Consider the following 21,858-nt stretch of genomic DNA (forward strand, 5'->3'; position numbering starts at 1 on the left):
TCCCACCTCCACCTCCTGGCCAGAACTAGAGCCAGCATCTTTAGGAAGGAGCTGGGTGGTCTGCTTGGGTTAGGCCAAGAGGCAGGATCTGTGCAGGTGAGGGAGCCTCTCCTCCCTCTCTTTCACCCCCTTCCTTTGACCCTTTGTCCCCTGCAGCCTCTCCACTTCTGAACTGTATAGGGCTGGTGTTTTAACCCCTGGTCTGTATCCTTGGGACTGGCTGGGGGTGTCCTTGAAGAGCATTCAGAAAATAGTGTGCAAATTTGGTGTGTCTGGAAGAGGAGTCATAGCAATCCACATATATACATATATATAAAACATAATATATATATTATTATATATATATTATATATATATACATGATTCCTAAAAGGTAAATAAATACCAGGGGGATAATTAGTAGGCTCATGGTCACTTTAGTTCAGAGACAGGGATGGAGTGGCCCTTAGAGGTAGAAATGAAGATGACTTCAGATGTGTGGATTGCCATGAGTCTGAAGTCCGAACCTTGCAGAGCCAATTTTGTCTGATGCTGTGAAAGCAGGTGTAGCCCTGGGCAGGGTGCACAGGCTCATCAGCAGTAGGAGAGCCTTTGGTGCAAGTAGACCAAAGGCCTTCCTTCCCATGTGAGGAAAGGGCCCAGGGACTTGGCAATAGGTGATCTCTGCTGGACCCCAGCTTCAGTGTGCCCTGCCGGTGGTTCTGCCGCAGTTTGAGTTGCATCATTTGTGAAAGGTGGCCCTTAAGTTGAAGTGCTGTGTGACGGGAGCAGAAGAAACGTTGCTGATTATGACCCACTCAGGGAGGCATGTCTGCCAACTGAAAAGCCAGTGGACTTCCATCTTTACTATTTTAGGGGGTTTGGGACAGTTTTAGCAATGGAATTTCTGGGTGCCTCCCCTCCTCCCAGCCCTCAGTCACCAGGCCTCAAATAGATTCCCCCCAAGTCAGGTTTCCATGAACACAGTCAATGCCAGATACTGTCCTCCGCCCACCGCCAGTGTGGTGAGCCCCGCCTTCACCCACTGGCCACCCTGGGAAGTGGGAAGCTGGGAATTTAATAAAACCCCTTCATCCTTTCTCCACACGACTCAGGACACCGCAGATAGCTCAAATCAGAAGAATTTTAAAAATTTCCGCGGGGAGCAGGCAGCGTGACCAGTAAATTGCTTTTCTGCACTTGGCTGAGCTCTGACAATGACACCAGGCCCGGCTTTTCACGACGCTCTGCCGGCACCTGCCCAACATTGTTCCCGCCGCCAGGCTCCACTAGGTCCTTGCCTTCCTGAGACAGGCTAGCGTAAGGCAGGCCAGTGCGGGAGGTGTGTGTGTGTGTGTGTGTGGGGGGGCTTCCTGCAGCCTCTTGTTCTTCCCACACAGCTACTTCCTGTCTCACCAGGAGGTGTTGGAGTTTGGAGTTCTAGTCCTACCCCTGCGTAGCCTGACCACCCGCACCTAGCCTCCTCACGGTTGGATGGCGCTTTTAATAACTTAAAGCAACGTCATTCATGGGTCCATTCCATTGAGTTTCCCTTCAACACTCAGCCTGTTTCTTGTTGACCCTGGGGGTGAGATCTAGAGAGTCCCTGGCCGCAAGAGTCTTCCAGTCCTAGAGGGGGCACTGCCAGATGCTCCAGCATCGTGACATCTCTTCCACTTTCTGGGAAGTGACTTGCCTGGGTGCAGAGGGGGGTTGCCTGTAAGAACGTAAGGCATGTCATGCAGGGAAGCTGCTTCCATCCTTCCAGCTTTCTACAAGGGAGCCAGGTAGGATGGAGTCACATTGCTGCTTCACGGGAGGAGGAAGCCGGACATAGAACTAGCTAGGAAGGGGTTTGTTCAGGGCCATGGCTACAAGCCAAGAATCTGGATTTAAGATCTTGTATTAATTCTATCTCTTCTAGAAGGAATCCTGCCGTTTACTAGTAGGGGGAAGAGTCCCAGGAGGCAGGCATGCTGGGGGTCCTTAGTGGAAAGTCCTGTTTAGTGTCTCATGAAGGTAGGAGACTCTAGTAAGATGGATTCCTCCCTGTCCCGGTCAGGAGGCTCCACTCTCCTGGGAAAGTGCTGATCTTTGAGGGCCCCGGAGCTAGATGTGGGTGCCTCCTTCCCAGGGCAGAAAGAGGGGAGGGGTGGGGCACCCTGCCAGCATTCCTGCAGCCAGGGAAGGTCACCCACTTGCTTTGAGATAAGGAGGTGGATTTTTAAAATTTCTTGTGGTTGGCACAGCGGGTGTCAGTGAACTGGGGGCAGCCTGTCAGAGTCGCAGGCCTAGCCTCCTCCCTGCACTGGGGCGGCACAGCAGTTCCGTGGGCTCCCAAAGGAAGGCTGACAGGGACAGGGAAGAGGCATCTATCCCAGGACAACTCTGGGGTTCTGACTTGGTCCTGTAGCAGAAAAGTTCTGGGGGTGCCGGCCCACAAGGCTGCCGACAGCAGCTCCAGCCCACCGTGTTCCCTGGGTGTCTGGCATGGTCTTACACTCTCCCGATTATAGCTCACCACCAGCCTGGGGTTAGGGGACGCTGTCGATAGAGAACAAGAGCCTCCGCAGGGCACACCAACCTGTCTGGTCACACAGCAAAAGGGAAGCAAAGCTGTGGATTCGACTCTGGCTGCCTGACTCTGGGGCCCAGGCTAAAAGGCAATTGAGGGCTTTACATTCGTACAGCCTGGTTCAAACGGTGGCTCTGCCTTCTGTTTGCTGTGTGACCTTGGGACAAGTTACTTAACCTCCCTGGGGCTTAAGTTCTGTATGTGTAAAATGGCAAAAATACCACTCTCCCCTACAAACAAACAAACAAACAAACCAGTAAAATAGTGGCTGTCTTCTAAGGGAAGTAGATGTCTAGGCCTGAGAGCTATGTCTCTGGTCCTCGGAGGATTCTTGCCTGCCTCTGTTGCCTGTTGTATATAGCAAGCGCTGCTCCCTCCTGGTGTGTGTGTTGTGAACAAGGGCTGTTCTGATGAACCTGTGTGTGTCTGTGCTCTTGACTGCTCACTAACAAGGGCCTGTGGCAGACCACTGGAGGAAAGGGCATTCAGACATTTCTCCCCATAGGCCAAGGCAGGAGGAGAGGCACCTGGCCTTAGGATGAGTTTAGGTCAGCTGCCACACTGTGGACCTGAGTGTGGGAATTTGTTCTGGAACATCAGTGGGTAAGGGGCCTCTTAGGCCGTGGGCTGGCCGGCTGGTAGTTCTTATTTTCTGACATCTAAGTGACATATAAAATGTTGCCGTGTTGATGACGGGGCCAGGGACACTGTATATTGATCAGCTGAGGGCCACAGAACAAAGACCCCAAGGTTGCATGATGAGCCTCTGCCTTGGCTCAAGTTCACCCTGGGCCTTTGCTCTACTTGGTTTATCCGGCTGGGTAGGAGTTGGGCACTGAAAGCTTCTGAAGGGCCCTGTGCACCGGCGCTGGCATCAGAGAGGCCTCGGTTTTGATTCTGTAGCTCTTCAGCCCATGATCGGTGGCCTTCACCCACCTGCTCCTGTCTTCCCTAGATCTGCAGAGTGGGTCAGTGTGAAGCACCTCCCTAGGGTTAGCGAGAACTAAATGAGCTATTATATGGAGAGCAGCCAACACTCAACCAATAACTGAGTGGTTGTAATTGCCTGGCCAATTATATGCTGTGTCCTAGGTACAGCATGTGCTGCCACGTGCTAGAGAAAGCAAGGGAAGAAATGTTCCTTGGATGAGTGACAGCAGGTACTCTGGTCTGTTGGGAGCAAGGGTCTGATCTCAGGTCTGTGTGTTATTCCACCATGATTCAGGCTGCATGGCTTTGGGCCAGACCTTCGAACCTCTTGCAGTCACTGCTTCCTCATCATCTGTAAACAGGGGTTAATCATGTTATTCCCAAGGCTTTGCCTGGTGGTGCTCACCTGTAATTCAACACTGGGGAGACTAAGGCAGGATGTTGAGTCAGCCTGGGGCATATAGTGAGAACCTGCTTCAAAAAGTCATCAACGACCACAACAGAATTCTCAAGCATTCCCCAGAATCACTGATAGACATAACGAAGGCCATATCTTGGGTCACGACACGGTAGACACTCGTAAACAAACAACTAATGAGCATTTATGAGATACCTGCTGTATTCCTGGCCCCCACGTGGATTTGATCTTCAAGGCTTCAACTTTCCCTCAGTGTGCTATATGAGGAGGTAACAGACACTTTGGGTTGATCCCCCTCTCCTCCACTTCCTGCCTTAGAATCCCATGGTTCTTGTTACTCTCTTTGACCAACTGCATTCTTTGTGGGGACAGGAAAGAGCCTGGGGTCTGAACTCAGTTTACTGGTCACACCCTGTCTTGGACACTCACCAGCTGTATGACAGATAGGATTGACTGCCCCTCTGTACTCATCATTAATGGAGCACCAGGATACAGCATCGGTCCTGGTGTTGCTGGGAGGGAGACTGTGGTCCCTGGGGGAGCCGTTGGCATGGAGCCAGGCTTTTCAGATGTTAAGTGAAACAGAGCTATTGCTCTCAGCTATGAAGCCTGCTTGCCCACCAACCAGCTTGTACTTATTCCTAGAAATTCAGGGGAGGGCAGGCCCTCGCTGCAGGCTCTGGGCACTGAATGGACCCTCTCAGCTTGAGCGGAGAAGCTTAGGGGCCTGGACCTGGACTGAGTGAGTCCCTGTGCCCACTGTGCCTGTGCTAGGTGCTGGACCCCTAGGAGATTTATACCTGTCCCAGCCCTCAGGTAACAGGAACTGAGGGCTGTTGTTGGAGAACAGAGCTTGGACCCTGAAACCAGACCTGAGCCAGAGCAGTTGACCAGATGAAGAGTGTACTGTGAACCTGCAGGTGCATGTGTGTGGGCTTACGCGTGTGTATGTAAGGTCACCGAGGCACACGGAACAGGCTACCTGGAAGTGGGGAGCAGCATTATGTGTTCAGGGTGCTGCAAACCCTTTGTGCTTGCTGGAGCATCACGCTCAGGAATGGGCTGATAGAAGAAGCCCTCTTGGGCACTGAGCACCAGAAAAAAGCTTGTTTGTCATCTCCTAGGCATGATGGCTACCCCTGCCCACGACTTCAGGGAGATGGAGTGATATTGAGATGCTGGCAGTGGGAGAGATGAGGGAAAAAGAGCGCAATCCATCCAGGTCCTGTCCCTATCCAGACTAGCTCCAGGATTGACTACCTGCCCGGTATTGACAATCTGTATGGAGAAGGCTGATGTATGGGCAGAGGGAGGCTGGACCTTGGACCCAGCCCCCATTCTGCAGTGCCCCACCCATGCTGATGGCTTGGCCCTGCCAATCAATACATTGATAGCCCTGGGAGCTTAATGGACAGGCTGGGGGTGGGGAAAGGCCCTTTGCGGCCATACTGTCTATCCAAGCTGCAATGGGTGTGGGGAGTGTGATGCGAGAGGCCATAAGCTTGGGCTGTGGGGAAGATGGGGCGTCAAAGAGGCTGAGAGGGGGCACCTTAGTCCCCTTGTTCTGAAGCAGTGCCAGTTGGAGAAAACTAATGCTTCAGGGCTGAATGTGTTAGATCTTGGCTCTGCTGTGCCCTGGGCACCTTGGCAAGTCTCTCCCTCTCTGTACCTCCCTGTGTCACCGGGAATACAGGGGTAGTAGAGCTGACACTTGCTCAGGTTCGGTGAGGAGTGAGCTGATGGCCCCCGGGCGGTGCCTGGGAATTCAGAACCGCTGTGAGTTTCTCTCTTGATGTAGCGGGAGCTGACTCGGGGCTGACTTCCACCCTCAAGGAAGCATTTGGATGGCTGCCTTTTGGAGTGGAGAAGGAAGCTGACTTTACTGGGGTTCACTCTTAGAAGGCCTGGAGTCTTGGAAGAGCTCTAAAAGCCCTGGCCTCCTGCTGCTGCTTGAAGCCTGTGCGTGTCCTTGGGACCAGGGAGACTCTTCACTCCTGGGCAGGGTGCCTAGCGATGGACATGGATGACGGAGGGTAGCTGGGACAGATCAGTGGGACCCCATTTCCCTGTTGCCCAGAGGACTTCAGGTTTCTAGCTCCTCAATGGATAGTGTCCCTCCCCCTCAGCCATGCCACAGGTTCTGATCTGGCTCCTGTCCCGGAGGAGCTGTGTCCTTCTACATGCATGGTACATGTTCAGATCTCCCAGGGATGGCTACCCCATGTACAAGCACTGAGATGATGAGTCTGTAAACCTGAGAGCCTAGATGGCTACTAATACCTAACAGGTGGGTAGCAGATGCAGCGTGGATACGTTGGACAAAGAACAATGTGGAATTTTATCATACTGCTCATAACAGCACTGAACTAGAAACATTGTTCATGTTTAGAATTTTCCATTTAATGTTTTTGGCTCTTAGTTGACCAGATATAGCTGAAACCAAGGATAAGGGGACACTAGTGAGGAGGTGGTGAGAACAAGGTGGTAGTACTTGTGGATGAAGTGGCTGGCTTGAACTCTAGGTGCATGGGAAAGTTGTGTTTGAATCTTGAGTCCTCTCCTCACTAATTCTCTGACTTAGGACAAATGATGTGACCTCCCTCACTTTCTCCAGCTCTAACATGGGGGTGATAATAATTCCTGCTTATGACAGCACTCTGTGACTGTGTAGGATCAGTCACCCACAGTGGGTCTTTCAAAAACATGGCTGCTGAGCTGGAGAGCTGGCTCAGTGAGTAAAAGTGCTTTTTGTGCAAGTGTGAGAACCCGAGTTCAAATCCCCAGAACACACATAAAATTGATCATGGCAGTGCATGCCTATAATCTCAGCTCTCCTGTGGCAAGATACGAGGTGGAATCAGGAGGACTTCCAAAGCTCATGGGCCACAAGGCCTGGTGTATACAGCAGAGAATGATAACAGAAAGAGATCCTGTCTCAAAGGAGGTAAGAGACAAGGACTGACATGTTCTCTGACTTCCATACATGCATCTCAGCATATACCCACCCCCTCCAAATAGGCACACATACACAAGTGCACACACAAAGACTGGAAACCCTGTGACTGTTTATAAAGCAAGACTTAAAAGAAAAAAGAATGTAATGGCTATTACAGTTACTAATGGAATTTTTCAAAGGTAAATGTTATACATAATTCCCATTTTGCAGACAAGAAAACTGAGGGCAAAGAGCTCAAGTGAGTCAGCTATTGTGGTTGGATCCAGGTAACTTGCAGGTTGAATGGTACTACTTTTTATCCTGGTGTCCAAGGTTCGTGTGGGTGACCTGGATCTTGATGGAGGTCTTCAGGAGATGGCAATGTGCAGGGTCTGAGAAGAATGAGGATGCCCCCAAACATGCTTCTCAGCGTCAGGGGGGCTGAAGCCTTCAAGGAAGCACAGGTGGATGGTGGATGGCAGGTGCCCCTGTGGAACAGGACACCTTGGTTGGTCTCTGGAAGCTGGCAGAGCTCCCTTTCATATGGATCAGGTTATCTCCAGGATGAGGGCGGTAGACTTGGAGTGCAGGCAGGGGCTGGATATTGTGCCTGGGAGGTTGGGGCCTGTCAGACTTCTGAGCAGGAAGGTGCGCCCATCCCTGAACTGAGAGCACCCAGATGAAGACAGGATGTAAGCCAAGGCGCGTGGCTCTGTCTACTGAGCACCGTATTGGCATTCCTAGGCCAATTTGGGAGAGCCCAGGATCGGAATGAGGTTCGCTGTAGGGCCCTTGTTGCTCAGGTGCAGCTCCTGGACTGAGGAACAAATATTTGGGACAGGGGAAGGGGCAGGTTGGGAGTACTCGGGAGTCTTAGGATGCATGGACAGTATCAGTCACCCACTCTGGAGGGTCCATTTTGACCAGGGATCACCTGTGAGTGTGGCATCGAGGGAGGTGGGGCCATTTTGTCTATGTATTAAGTCTTCTGGCTTTCTTGTGTGTGTTGTGGCTTTTGGCTCATCCCAAAGCTTTTCACCTCTTCTGAACATTGTGCACCTGGAGGGGTGTCAGCCAGGCAGACCACTCTTAGGCACCATAGCCAAGGGAGCTGCCACTCACTCGGCTAGAAAGAAGGGGCATTGACTCTCCCAAGGCAAGCTTGCATTGCATATGGAATTTCATGTTCTCATGGGGAAATGGTTTCTCCCTGGCCCCCTGATATATTATTCCATAGCTCTGGAGCTGATGGAGCTAGAACAGGACATGTCCAGGGGCTTCTTAGCAGGATTCCTGGAACAAAGTGATGTGCAGCTCCCATAGTTTGGCATCCCTCGTCTCTCTGCCGGGCACTTCAGTTATCTGGATGGAAAGATAACTAAATCTTGCTGCTGGCCTCCAGGTGTCCCTTATTCGTGGCCAGTCATTTGGCAAGCACTGCTGATTGCTTCCTGGGGACAAGCTGATACCTAGGGATGAGCCTGGTGGTAACTCCAGAGACGATAGCATGTCCAGATCCTGCCCTGTGGAGGGCTCTCCAAAGCAGGTGTCTAAGGGCAGGTAGAAGGGGCTGGTGCCCTGAGCCCACCAGAGGTTTGGATAGGAAGTCTAGGGTATCCAGCCTTTCCAGAAAAGGGGCCCAGTTTCCAGCAGAGGCCACCAGCTACTTCCCTAGGGATTGACCTGGTCAGAGTATGGCTTAAGTGGTGGAAGCTAGGCAAGATGGATTGTGCCCCCACATCCTGGTGCAGGGCCACCCAATAGACCTTGCTGACCCTGGGTCACTTTGCTACTTCTGTCCAGCGGGCCAGGAAGAAAATCATTATGGAAGGGCAGCTTCTAGGGTAGGGAGGCGCCCCTTGGGAGCTGGGGGTGAGGAGACGGGCTTGACCTCTAGTCAATAGGGTCTCCTGTGAGAGGAGGAGGGTGGGAGGACAGGGATGCTGTGCCTGCTTTCGGGGGAGGGGACAGGGCTAAGCTGACTCCAGGATTCATTCCAGAAAGGTCAATGGTTCCAAGTGTGGGGTCTTTCCGAAAAATACCCCCCATGTGTGGGCGCCCCTGGATGTCAGGGTGGGAGGAGAGGCAGTCCCTGGCACTGTGGCTTGGCCATCCTGGCTGGTGGAAATGGAGAGTGGTTGCAGAATGGGCATTTGTGAACCTCGATTTCTGCCCTGCTGGGCTTCACTTGGAGTCTGGTTAAAAGTTCTGACGTAGCCGGGCGGTGGTGGCGCACGCCTTTAATCCCAGCACTCGGGAGGCAGAGCCAGGCGGATCTCTGTGAGTTCGAGGCCAGCCTGGGCTACCAAGTGAGTTCCAGGAAAGGCGCAAAGCTACACAGAGAAACCCTGTCTCGAAAAACCAAAAAAAAAAAAAAAAAAAAAAAAAAAGTTCTGATGTTTGCTCAGATGTGGAAGGAACGGACGGCTATGTTACCCTTTGTATTTAGTCTTCATAGCAACCCCCACGGTGGGTTCTGTCTTCATCGTGTTCATTGTGAAGAAACTGAGTCACAGAGCCTCGTAGTTAAGGCTGAGACCGATGCTTGGGCTGCCAGGGTCCAGAGAGCTCTAGCAATGGCTGGGTGAGCAGTGCTTTTCTGGGAATGGGGTCTTGCATGCCAGACTTGGTGGGTCCACAGAACAAACCTGAAATTCTAACCATTACCCCGGGACATCTTGCTATAATTCTAACCCATGCTTCAGGACTTGTTCTGATTTATAAGACGGGATGGACCATGCATCTAACTAGCAGGTACAGGTGAACATAACTTAATTCTTAATGGCAAGGCAGGACTTTATCTCTTCGTTCATTCATTCATTCATTCATTCACTCATTTGTTGAACAAGTGCTTGGGTGTCTGTGCTGGGGCTGCAGGGTCAGTAGCACAGGAGAGAGAGACCTCTGGCTTTTGTGGTGCCGCCAGTGTAGTCGGAGCAGAAAGATCAAGACTGAGTAGGTAGATGGTATGTTGAGTCACACGAGCTAGAAAGACTCTCATAGCAGAGTGGAAGCATGGAGATTGGCAGGGGTAGGGCAATCCCAGGAGGCCTGTTTGAGGTGACATCTGGGCAGAGACCTGAGAGAATGAGTGCAGAGAACTGAGAAAGCTTGAGAGCAGAAGTGAGAGCATGTGCAAAGGGCCTGAGGTTGGGGTGTGCTAAGTACTAGGAAGGTTCCAAAGACTTTAAAGGTAAGGTGGTGTGGCTGGCATGGAAGAGGAGAAAAGCATCAGGGGCTGCCGCTCGGGTCTAGAAGCCTCAGTAAGGACCTCTGAGTGTGGGGAAGCCCAGAGGAGTGTGGACAGGGAGGGTTCTATGGGAGGGCTTTGTTTGGTGGAGGATGGGTTATCAGCAGAGCAAACGTGGACGAGGCTGAGGAGGAGGTGGGTGCATACTGTTCCGGCGAGGGGCGGTATTCCTGAAGAGGGATGGGAGCAGTGAGTGTGGGTGCAACCTAAGAAGGCTTCCTGGAGGGTGTGGCTGATGAACTAAATGGCAAGAGGTCCTCAAAGTTACCGTGGAGGATGTAAATTGGAAGACGATACAAGTAGTGAGCTGGGACATGGGCCAGTACCGTGGAGTGAGTGGGAGGGGTCCCTGTGATGATCCAGGAGAAGCGGCATGTTGGAGGCTGGCCCAGTGGCCAGTATTTGAGACCATGTGTCCCTCCGACTTCTCCCCAAAGCCCTGTGGACAGTAGTTCTCTTCCTAGTTGCTTAGGCCCTCCTCATGGTTCCGGATGCCATTGGGAAAGGGGCCTCTGTACTAAAAGAAGATCGGAGGCAGAGCAACCTGCATGCCAAGGTCACAGAAGACCACGTGCCGGCGGGTGGGAAGATCTGTATACCCAGGCCTGATTCTCAGCTTTATTATCTCCCAGTTGCCTCAATTACCTTGTCCGTGAAATGGGGCCTGGCCAGAGGTGGTGGAGAGGAGAGACATGGCTAGCTCACCATTCTCCTCCCCTTGCGTAGGTGTTGGCAGCCGAGGAGAACGTGGACTTCCGCATCCATGTGGAGAACCAGACGCGGGCTCGCGATGATGTGAGTCGGAAGCAGCTGCGCTTGTATCAGCTCTACAGCAGGACCAGTGGAAAGCACATTCAAGTCTTGGGCCGCAGGATCAGTGCCCGTGGCGAGGACGGGGACAAGTATGGTATGTGCCAGACCCTACCCATACCCCTTGTCCATACTCTTCCCAGCCGTGGAGAGTCCTCATTCAAATCCTGGCTCTGTATTGGGCTGAATGCATGGTCTTGTACCTAGTGCTAGCCCTCCTGGGCCTCAGTTTCTCGGTCTATAAAATGGGGACTCATTAGTGAGTCCTTAAGACACTCACTGATGTGAATAAAAAGTGCCCCCTTACATGGTAGTTTGGGTGGGAATGCCCAAATGTCAGAGGCTACTCCTTGTACCACAGCTCCCTCCCTCCCAGGTTCAGCTGCTCTGAGGGATGGAAGCCTCTGGTCATGCACTATGGATGCTCTAGTGGCCATGGAAGTCATCTTCATGGTTGCTTATGGGAATGTGCCTCTGTGTGTATGTGAATGTGCATGTGTGTGTTTAAGCTTGACCTTGTACACCCGCAAGACGTGGGTCCTTACAATAAGTTGGGCCATGGGCCCTTTGACCTTCTCTTGGTCCTGGAACAGCCCAGTTCTCCTGGAGGAGCAGTGCTGAGGGACACTCATGTCCTTCCTCTGCTGCAGAAGTCAGAGGAGGGACACTGGGACTTTGTCTCTTCCTAAGCTCCCAGCCCGTGAAAGTCCAGGGCAGTGAACAGAGCAGACATAACTCCACCTCCTCAGCGCTTTGGAGAGGATTCAGCCAAGATAGATGCTGGGCAAACACTGAACATGCAGACATTTTATTTAAAATTGCTAGATAGGGCTGGCTGGGCGGTAGCGGTGAATGTCTTTAATCCCAATACTTGGGAGGCAGAGGCAGGCGGATCTCCAAGTTTGAGGCCAGCCTGGTCGACAGAGTGAGTTCCAGGACAGGCAGGGCTACACAGAGAAACCCTGTCTCAGGGTGGGGGGCGGGGGAGAGAAAGCAAAGTAAAAAAACAAAACACCAAACCACTTCTTTAAAATTGCTAGACAGGAAAGGCCCGGGGCTGCCAGGAGGCTTCTTTCTGGTCCTCACCCATCTCTGGGATGCACTGGTCCTCAGCCTGCTGCTTCCTTGGGCCCAGGTTCTAGAGGTAGTGGCTGGGGGCAGGGTCCTGCACGTGTGCCGAGCCTGCCAGCGTCGCCTGTCTGGGATGGTGCCCTACCGGCCCCTGCCCGTTGCCATCAGGACATGACAAGAAGACGAATAATTTCTTGGACCTTTTATCTTGGACACCATTTATTTCCCCACAGCCCCAGGGCAGGACTGACCTCATGGTAGGGCCCTGAGTGAGGCAGCTGCACCGTGCTGGGGGCTGGGCCAGGCTGGGCAGCATGGGCTGGGTCCCGGGCCCGGGCCGGCACCTCCAGGCCAGCTGCCTCCTCCTCGGCTTCCTGCACAGTTATTCTTCCTGGCTCCTCTCCTTTCCCCCCCTTCTTCCTGTTTCGTGCCCCTTTCCCTCTTTGTTTGGGTCCAGCTCTCCTCCTCCCTCCCCATGGTCTTCCTCTGTCCTTCCTTGCTCTGACCACAGCGTCCCTCCACGCAGGTTTCAGGCCCTCTGGCTCTTGTGGGGGGCACCCCCCAGATGCTGGGCTGTGCAGGGCAGACCCAGGTGGTAGTTTTCCCTGGGATCCTCTGCCCAGTGCTGCCAGGGAAGGGGCAGCTGGCTGGCCAGGCGGGAGGAGGTGCCCTCCTGGGGTGTCCCCGGAGCTCGCTCTGGGCCCTCCAGGCTGGAGAGTACAAGAGGGGGGGGGTCAGATGCTGGTTGAGCCATCTGTCCACACCCTGGGAAGGGAGGCAGGGGCTGGGGAGGGAGAGGAGCCCAAAGTGGCCCACCCTCTCTGCAGAGGCCGCCCACACTCTCTGCCTCGACTGGGCTGCTCTGTTTCCTCCACCCAGCGCTTTGCCTTCTCTGTCCCCGTTTCTCATCTGTATGGTGCCCTTAACATGCACGTGGCTCTCTGAGGGAGGGGTCTAGTCAAGGTGTCCTCGCTGATTCGTGGGTGTGCGGGTGTGGTCTAAGCTACTGCCACTCTGACCGGCACCCAGGTGGTGCTGATGGAACCCTGCTTTGATTCTAGAACCGGCCTGGCTTGCTGCTCTTCTTGGCCTTCATCTTCTTTCTCAAGGAACATGTTTACACGATCTTCCAACCCCGCCCCCCCCCCCAACACCCAGGGCAGCATGGGGCGTTGTGGACTGTCGCTGTTCCATTTGAATGTCCCATTAGAAACGCAGATGAGGCTGGGAGACCCCATCTGTGAGCCCTGGGAGAGAAAGTGAGACAATGGAGCCCACTGAGGCTTCCAATCTAGATGATCAATACAAATATTATTGGGAGGGTGATTTATGTGACCACGCAAGGCAGGAGGATGGGCCGCTTCTCTGCATCAGGAGCTGCCTTGCTGGGGGAGGGGCAGCAGGATGCAAGGGCACTTGAGAACCTGCTCTGTCTTCTCAGGGCTGGGTCGGGCCACCAGAGTCTTGTGATACCCACTTGGCTTCACGGCCTTGCGTCATCTGCTGAACCAGATGAAGTACAGCAGATGGCAAGTGAACGCTTGCCGTCCTCAGCTTCGGGTCTGTCGTCCAGGGCCTGGCCTCTGTACTGGGTCCTCTCATCTTGCTGCTTCTTTGTACTTCCTAGTACTTTCTAGAAGGTGGTTTGAGCCACGAGCAAGGTTCTTCTGGACCAGCCATGGCTGAAGCTGCAGGCCCCTGTTCTTATGGTTCCCTAGTCTCTGAGTCTGACCCCTTGGTCCATTTTTCTGTCCACCAGTCCGAAATGCCACTCTGTTGTTGAAAGACTCATGTCACTTAGAACCTAAATCCTTGGGTCCGCCAGAGGCCTGGGTTGGTTCTGCTCGTGAGACACCCTGTCCCTCCATAATCTCAGGCAGCATCACCTCTCCTTGCGTACTGGGCTACACCGGGCATGGTACCTTGGTCAGGCCAAGCACATTTCATCTAAAGGCCTAGGATGCTCTCCACTCACACATTCCTGAGACCCGCCCCCTCACTTCTGCCCTCTCATTGGGGACCTCATCTCTGCCCTTCTACCGGCATACTGTTCTCTTGTGGCCCAGCATCTTGTTATATGCTTCCTCACTGTCTCTCAGGAGATGCTGGGCTTCTGGGGCTGTGCACAGCCTCGTTCTCGGCACTCATAGCCAGCCACAGGGAGGTGATCGGGATTGCCCGAGTGCAGGGACCCCTCCAGGGTGCACCTAAGACTGAGGACAAGGTAGTCACCCCAGGACCTCAGGGCAAAAGCCTCTTCCACACTCAGGATGCCCGGGCCCAGTGCTCAGGCAAGCTCTTCTCCCCTCCTCCCATCTGTTTTTGTCTTGAGAATACAAAGATGAGCAGACATGGCCTCCCCAAGGAGCCCTCTCATCGGGCATGGGGTCTTTGCATCCCAGTTTAATCCTCCCATACTCGGCCTTGCCTCTGTCCCCAGGGAGCAGTGGCCACCCACGCCTTGTGGACCCCACGTTGAAAGGGGTGTGTTAGCGCTACAGCCAGGATCCAATATAGTTTCTGATCAATCCTATTGATTTTTTTTCTTTCCCTCTTCCTTTCTGGTGAGTCTATGTGGCCTGCAAACCTCCCCAGGGACTTGTGGAGAAGGGGAACCCTGGGCACCTGAGCATGCGTGTGTAACAGCAACCGGGTAATGGCTCCAGAAGGCAGCTTTTCAGCTAGCCCACCTTCGCGGAGGAAAGGGAGAGCTGACTGGTGACCCTTTGGTGCTTTTGGTGGCAAGGGCATGTCTTCATGGGAGGGTACTGTCTAGAGAGCTCAACAGCTCTGTAGTGTGGGAATGTGTCAGCCGGTCCCTCATGCACACGGATCTGCCTAGCCTCTCCCCAGTGTGTGTGTGTGTGTGTGTGTGTGTGTGTGTGTGTGTGTGTGTGTGTGTGTGTATGTGTGTCCTGGGGGATTTCCCTGGTCAGGGAAGTACAGGGAGATCTAACCCATCCTGGCTTTCTTCCCTGGATTGCCTCTCACTGAATCAGGCTCCCAAGTCTTTCTGTCTCCATTGCCTCTGTATCCCCTACCATTTCCCACCCTTCAAACCCAGAGTCTAAAAGCGGAGGCCCCGAATTGCTTTTGGGAAGGCCCGCTGGGGACCTACACTTCAGTGTCTGTCTGTCCATCAGGACCTTTCTTGCTATTTGAGGTCCGTCCTGTTTGCCCAGGCTCTGCCCGTGCAGCTCAGGTCCAATCCCTGCCTGTCACCATTAGCTCTGGAGTTGCAGACTGTCCTCATGTTTCCACCTTACAGTGAGTCTCTGGGCAAGCGGCTCAGCGGCTCTGCCGGCTGCAAGGCCTCAGGTTCTCCATGTGTGAGCTGCTATCACGGTCCCTGCCTCACATTCCATGTTCTGACTTCCAACCCACACATGTGATACACATGATAGGTACTGGCTGTTGTTATCAGTCTCTCTTATTTTTGAGATCAGGCGGGCCTTGAACCTGTGATCTTCCTGCTTCAGCTTCCCAGTCTGGCTATGGGTGCCATGTTTTTTCTCCAGGCATATCAGAGAAACAGAGGGAAAAAGACAGTGGGCTGCTTCTTGGAGGGCTTGGGGAATCCTCCTCTTCTGTCTATGGCCTGAGTTTAGCCCTGAGTGCTCCCATGGGCTTCCCCATCTCCCCTTGTTGACTCCAGGTGTCCTCTTAAGGTGATCTGGGGACTCCTCCCCTTTCAAGGTCGTCTGCATGGGAAGCTGAGAAAAGGATGAGTCCCGCTTGAATTCTGTCTCAGGGAAGTAAGGCCGGAGGAAGGAGCCCCACTGCTCCAGCCAGGGCTCATTCACCTGGGAAAAGGTCTGAGAAGGGAAAGGGGGTGAGCAGGCTAAGAGCAAGACTCCGGGGCTGGCCTGCCGGGGATTGCTTTAGCCTCACTGTGCGTGCTGTGGGAACCCAGTTTCTACACCTGAGAGGCGGGAGGGCGGGGACAGTGACAGCAGTGCTGACGTCATAGGATGGTTACAAGAGTTAAATGAGATCGTGACCCAGAGCGTCACCAGCCTGACACGAGTGTGCGTTTCTATCTTTTCCTAGAGGGGCTGACGCAGAGGAGGCCTCAGAGTGACTTTCCCCTGACCCACATACTTCCTTTGACACACAGCAAGGGAGTGTTCCCTGTCACCGTGCCTGGGGATGTGTGGGTAGGAGTCTAGAGTTCTAACAAGGCATGGACAGTGTGAGGAGTCACAGCAGGAGGAACTAGATTGAATCAGAGGCTGATTAAACTTATCATCGCCAGCTCTGTGGGATATGTCGCTTCACCAAACTGAATCTTCCTTGAGCTCTTAATCATGCTCGTCATCACCTACATCCTGAGGCTGTCCGTGAACTTACAGTAATTTAATCAGTGGCCATTTACTATGAGCCAGGCCTGGGCTGGGCGCTACAAAAAACCCAGTGGGGAGTGAGGAGAGCTGTCCTGTCTTCCTGGGGCTTACCCTGCTGGTAAGGAAGGACACACCATGGACAAGGTAACAAATTGTGTTAACTTGCTATTATTATAATAAAATATCTGAGGTGGTCAAGTTAAAAAGTTTTGGCTCAGGTTTGGAGGCCCACTCCATGATGGGCTAGCCCCTTGTTCCTGGGCCTGTGGCAAGTCAGAATGCTATGGTTTGAGTGTGTAGAAGAGGAGGCTTACCTCCTGATGGCCGGGAAGTGGAAAGAGAGACAGGAAGGGGCGTGTTACCTCACTTCCTCCTCTGGACCTCACATCTGAAGGGACCTAGTGATGCTGTAAGCAGGCAACTAAGCCTCCCACACATGGGCTTTGGAGGGAACATTTAAGACTGAAACAATATCAATAAACAGTTGTAGAGTGCTGGAACACACTGCAGAGTTGGCTCAGCTGTTTAGAGCATTGGCTGCTCTTCCAGAGGACCTGGGTTCAGTCCCCAGCACCCGCATGGCAGCTCACAGCTGTCTGTTCTAGTTCCAGGGGACCTGACACTCTCACAGCATCACAATAACACTGCACAGACAAAAAACCAACCAACCAAACAAACAAAACCAATAGAGTGCTGCAACGTGGCATGGGAATCGTGCGTGTTCGGTTGGGGAGGATGGTACTAATATCAGGCAGTTACAGTCAGGGAAGGTGTCTCTCTTAGTAACTCTTCTAGTTGGTAAAGAGACACCTCAACCAAGGCAGCTCCTATACAGTAAAGCATTTAGCTGGGGGCTTGCGTATAGTTTCAGAGGTTTAGTTGGTGATCAGCGCGGCAGTAGGCATGGCAGCCATGGTGCTGGAGAAGTAGTTGAGAGCTTCATCTTGATCTGAAGGTAGGGGTGGGGGGATGGGAGAGAGAGAGAGTGTCTCTAAGAGACTGCGCCTGGCATGGGCTTTTGAAACCTCAAAGTCCACCCTCCAGTGACACACTTCTTCCAACAAGGCCACACCTACTCTAACAAGGCCACACCTGCCAATCCTTCTAATCCTTTCAGGTAGTGCCACTTCCTGAAGAGTAATCATTCAAACGTAGGTGCCCATGGGGGCCATTCTTATTCAAACCACATCTCTAAGGAGATGCTTCTTGGCCACCTGGAGGGATGAGACTCAACCATGGGAAGGTTTGGGCAAAGCAACCTCCAGGAAGACTAGCAAGCACCAAGGGCCTGCCACAGGAACTAAGTGTGTCAGAGAGATAGCAAGGGAGACAATGTGCTTGGGAGGCCGGGAAGGAGGGACAGCAGGGGCCAGATAAGGTGGGTCCCGGTGAAGAGCTTGCATTTTCTCTATGCTGCTTATGAATCCTGGGAGGTTTTTCAACAGGGAAGAGATGTAATTTGTGTGTGTGTGTGTGTGTGTGTGTGTGTGTGTGTGTGTGTGTGTGTGTAGATAGAGGTCAACTTCATATGTCTTCCCTCAGTCGCTCTCTATCTTTAATTTTGAGAAATGCTCTCTCACTAAACCTGGAGATCACCGATTGGCTTAGACTGTCTGGCCCGTGAGCTTTGTGAATCTTCCGGTCTCCGCTTCCCTAGCACTAGGGATGTTCGCCCCCATGCCCAGCTCTGACGTGGGTTGTTGGGGATCCAAACTCAGGGACTCATGCTGCAGGGCAGGCACTTTACCGACTGAAGCACCTTCTTAGCCTCGTCAGGATTTTAGAAGGATGCTTCCAGCTGATGTGTGGAAGGAATCGGGGCGAGAGTGGCAGTGGGAGGTGGCTGTTGAGCTGGACGGGCTGGTGGGGGAGGGGTGGCAAGATAATGTCATCCCCCAGGCCAGCTGCAGGCCCTGCCGACGGAACTGAGCCAATATGAGGCTTCTGCTCCTGAGAGCCGCATCTTTGGAGCTTGGCTCTCAGAAGCGGGTGGAGGATGAGGAGGACCAGGAAGGCTCTGGAGCAAACCTAGCTTGGGTGGAGTGTCTGTTCCTCTTTCTCTCCTGCTGCTGCTGCTGCTCTATTACTCCCCAAAGACTTTACATAATTCTGGCCTGCCTCCCGCCTCATTATGTCATTCTCTGAGTGGAGTCTAGGTCACTCCACTGCGTGCCGTGGCCAGGGTGGGTAGGAAGAGCAGACTGCTAGTGGCTAGCTCAGACCCTGCCTGGGCTGGATGGGGGTGGCCTGGCCTGTGGAGGGTGGAGTCGAACTGAAGCCCTAGCCTCTCTACCCCAGGCCCCTTGGATGTCCGCACCCACCCTGGGGATGCGGCGGGATGCAGGGGATGGCCAGGGTCCTTGCTGCTGAGAGGTGGCACAGTGTTGGGAGTAGCTTTCAGAGCCAGCCAACCCTGCCGTTAGTCCTCCCGCTGGGCCCTTAGTCCTCCCGCTGGGCTGTTGCTGGGCACCTCACTCCTTACCCTGGGAAATGAGGACCAGGGCCCCTTACTTCATGTGGATGTGGCGGGAGCTTTAACTGTATCCTATGGAAGCAGATCTGGTCCATGGAGGAATGGGGGTGAGGATGGGCCCTCTCCCCAATGCTTCTCCCATTAATGACAGACTCCCTATTCCCAGGTGAGTCTGCTCTTCTCTGAAGCTTGACTCCAGGGCTCCAGAGAGAAATAGAAGGGGGCCGAACTCCACCCCCTTGCACCAGGGAGGAAACTGAGGCTCAGGGAGGGGTGTGGTGATCTGCTCAGGGTTCAAGTCATACAGTGTGGGATGGCACCAGACTGGTGGGCATTCTTAGAGGCCCTCTCTGGTGTGGGGTGCCTGTGCCTGGAGAAGGCTGGGTAGGTTCAGAGCAGGGGCAGGGCCTCGGGAAGCAGGCTCCCTCCCACCCTCGTGTGAGCATGTGGGGTTGGCCACTGGGCGCCCTTTTCTTCCAGGAAAGGTTAAACTTTGTAGCTTTTAGGAAACTTAAAATGAAGGTTAGTGAGTTCCCCCTCTGGACCTCTAGAAGGAGGCACTCTCATACTACAGGCCCCCCGGGCCCTGTTGAGGGTCAGGACAATTCTCCCCAGTTCACTGGGGAGACCCTGTGGCCCAAGGCCACACAGAGGCCAAGTAGAGCCTGGGGGTCAAGTCCATATTTAGGCATGCCAGACTCTTGCCTTCTTCACACACATGCAGCCCCCCACCCAAGCTTCTAGAACTTTCTCACTATGGGAGGCCTGAGTTCTGCCAGGAGATGGTAGAGCAGCCTGGGGAGCTACTGTGAATCTCCCGAGCGAGTGTGAGCGGAGAGAAGGACAAGGGGTGTGAATGAGGGCATGCAGCGTACACAAGGCTAGTTCACGGTCCTAACTCAGTGTTTACTGGGGGGGGGGGGACGCGGAAAGAGGAATGTGCCCCACCTTGCTCCCAGAATTACAAAATTCTTGTTAGGTCTTTAAATTTTATGTAAATTCTTTTTTTAAGGTGGGAATCATATTTTAATTAGAAGTGGTGTCAAAGGAGGCTAGATTAATTATGGAAACCCCAAGTTCCAGGTGGTTTCAATTTTCACAGCGGGGCACCAGGGCCTATATTTGTAAATGTTTTTTATTAAAATCATACCTAGTGTATTTTAGAGGCACCGAGGTACACCCCTTGTGGCTCCGCAGATACTGTACTCAGGAATTTGGGCCTGTGATTGTGGAGAAGCAAGTCCCTTGTCACTGAAATGAAACTTTTGTAGCTGAGGGAGGGGCAGGTGCTGGAAGTGAAGGGGTCACAGCCAAAGAAAACAGCCATGGGGGAGGGGAGTGGTAATGGAGAAGGCCATGGGGGGTCAAGACCAGAGAGGAGTGAGAGCCCACCCCAGGTCACACTGAATCCTACGCGGGGGAATGTGGACTGGCTAGCAGGAAGGTCACTGATGCCTTTGTCTGCCAGGGGTTTCGGGGAGCAGTGTGGATACCTCCATCCTGACCCTGAGGCATGGGTGGGCTCCGGTCCTGGGGATGGGGGAGCGGGGAGAATTGGGTCCTGACCAGACCTCTGTGGTCTTGAAAGGTAGTTAGTTACCCATCAGTCAGGAGGAGGGAGATTCTGAACATACTCTTTCCCAGGGGTGCGGCACCTTCACCTCTGTGTCTTCCTGTGTCAAGTGGCCAGGTCAAGGGTGCCAAAACTGCATTAGTAGGGAGGCCAGATGTTTGCCCTTGGGGAAAAGGACATCTGACCTAACTTTTGAAGGAAACAGCACGGGGTCCCGACGGCTCTGTGTGTGTGTGTGTGTGTGTGTGTGTGTGTGTGTGTGTGTGTGTGTGTGTGTGTTCCCTTGGTTACTTCTCTGGGCATTCTGTGTGACTGTTGGTCCCACTTTGAGGAGTGGAGTTGAGGGGCTGGGAGATATGTGAGGGGGAAGGGCCGCAGACAGAACTCCTCTCAGACTGGATCATGGGGGAAATAGGAGCAATTTCTTCCCCCCTGTCCTAGAGTCAGGGTGTTCTCATGGGACCTACCAGAATCCTCTTCTATGCTTGACTTTGGGGGAGTGAGGGGCCAGGGGTAGGGTCAGGGAGCATGTCACTGGGTCTTTAGACTATACCATTGCCTCTGGTTAAAAAGCTTGTCTTATTCTCCTTCTGCCTTTCGAAGCCCAGCTCCTAGTGGAGACAGACACCTTCGGGAGTCAAGTCCGGATCAAGGGCAAGGAGACAGAGTTCTACCTGTGTATGAACCGAAAAGGCAAGCTCGTGGGGAAGGTGAGTGCTGAAATCCTGGGTACTTGGGAGTCCATTCAGCCAGCTTTGGAGAACTGGCGAAGTATATCCAGGGTCCTGTTAGCCCTACCTGGAACAGGGGTCTGGAATATATATGTGGATGAGGGAGATCAGCCCCTGATGGTATCTCTCTTCCAGTCATCGTGGGTTTTTGTTTTAGTGACTGCAGCAGCCAGGTTGAGATATTTATGGCTGCCACTTGGTGCCACAGAGCCCTGGACTCTGCTGGAGAAGGATGTGGAGTTCTGGCTTGTTCCATAGGGAGGAACCCCTGGGGTAGCCAGCTCCTGTGCTCCTGATGGCTGGGAACAGAGAACCTGCAGCCCACGGGCTGTGACTGCAGGGATCAGCTTAACTATCCTCAGGGGTTGGCAGCAACCGCAGTCTCCAGAAAGTCACTCAGAGCTGGGGCCCACGGTTCCATCAGTTCGGGAAGATTTTGTTACTTTGGAACAGGCCAGAGAGCTGCAAATGTCGAATTAGTGTTTTTGTGTGTGGTGTGTGTGTGCGCCAGAGAGAGAGAGAGAATACACCCACTTGCCGGGCTTGGTTGCTCTCTGAAGGCTGCCCTTCACCTCTCCTCTTTGTATTCTCATGTGCTTGTTTGTGAGGGTCCTGGGCTTGCTTGTTTCTCCCAAAGGTTCAAGAGGAAGATGTCGCCCACAGAAGCTCTGTAGTGGAGTCACCTCTCTGTCCTCTGCTCTCTTCAGGGACTCTCCCTGCTTCTAAATTGAACTGAAGGTGGAATCTGTCTGGACAGGTGGTGTGGAAGA

At 53.3% G+C, this 21,858-nt stretch overlaps 1 protein-coding gene across 1 annotated transcript in view; it reads left to right on the forward strand.

Annotated features, from left to right (window-relative positions):
- The window catches only part of Fgf18 (fibroblast growth factor 18), a 31,423-nt gene that overhangs the window by 2,046 nt on the left and 7,519 nt on the right, over positions 1-21,858 (forward strand). The window contains exons 3-4 of the mRNA XM_006978881.3: positions 10,814-10,994; positions 20,961-21,067. Coding sequence (XP_006978943.1) covers positions 10,814-10,994; positions 20,961-21,067 — 288 coding nt within the window. The remainder of the gene's footprint in view (positions 1-10,813; positions 10,995-20,960; positions 21,068-21,858) is intronic.

The sequence above is a fragment of the Peromyscus maniculatus genome, chromosome 8 (assembly GCF_049852395.1).
Source record: "Peromyscus maniculatus bairdii isolate BWxNUB_F1_BW_parent chromosome 8, HU_Pman_BW_mat_3.1, whole genome shotgun sequence".
NCBI classification, from domain to species: domain Eukaryota; kingdom Metazoa; phylum Chordata; class Mammalia; order Rodentia; family Cricetidae; genus Peromyscus; species Peromyscus maniculatus.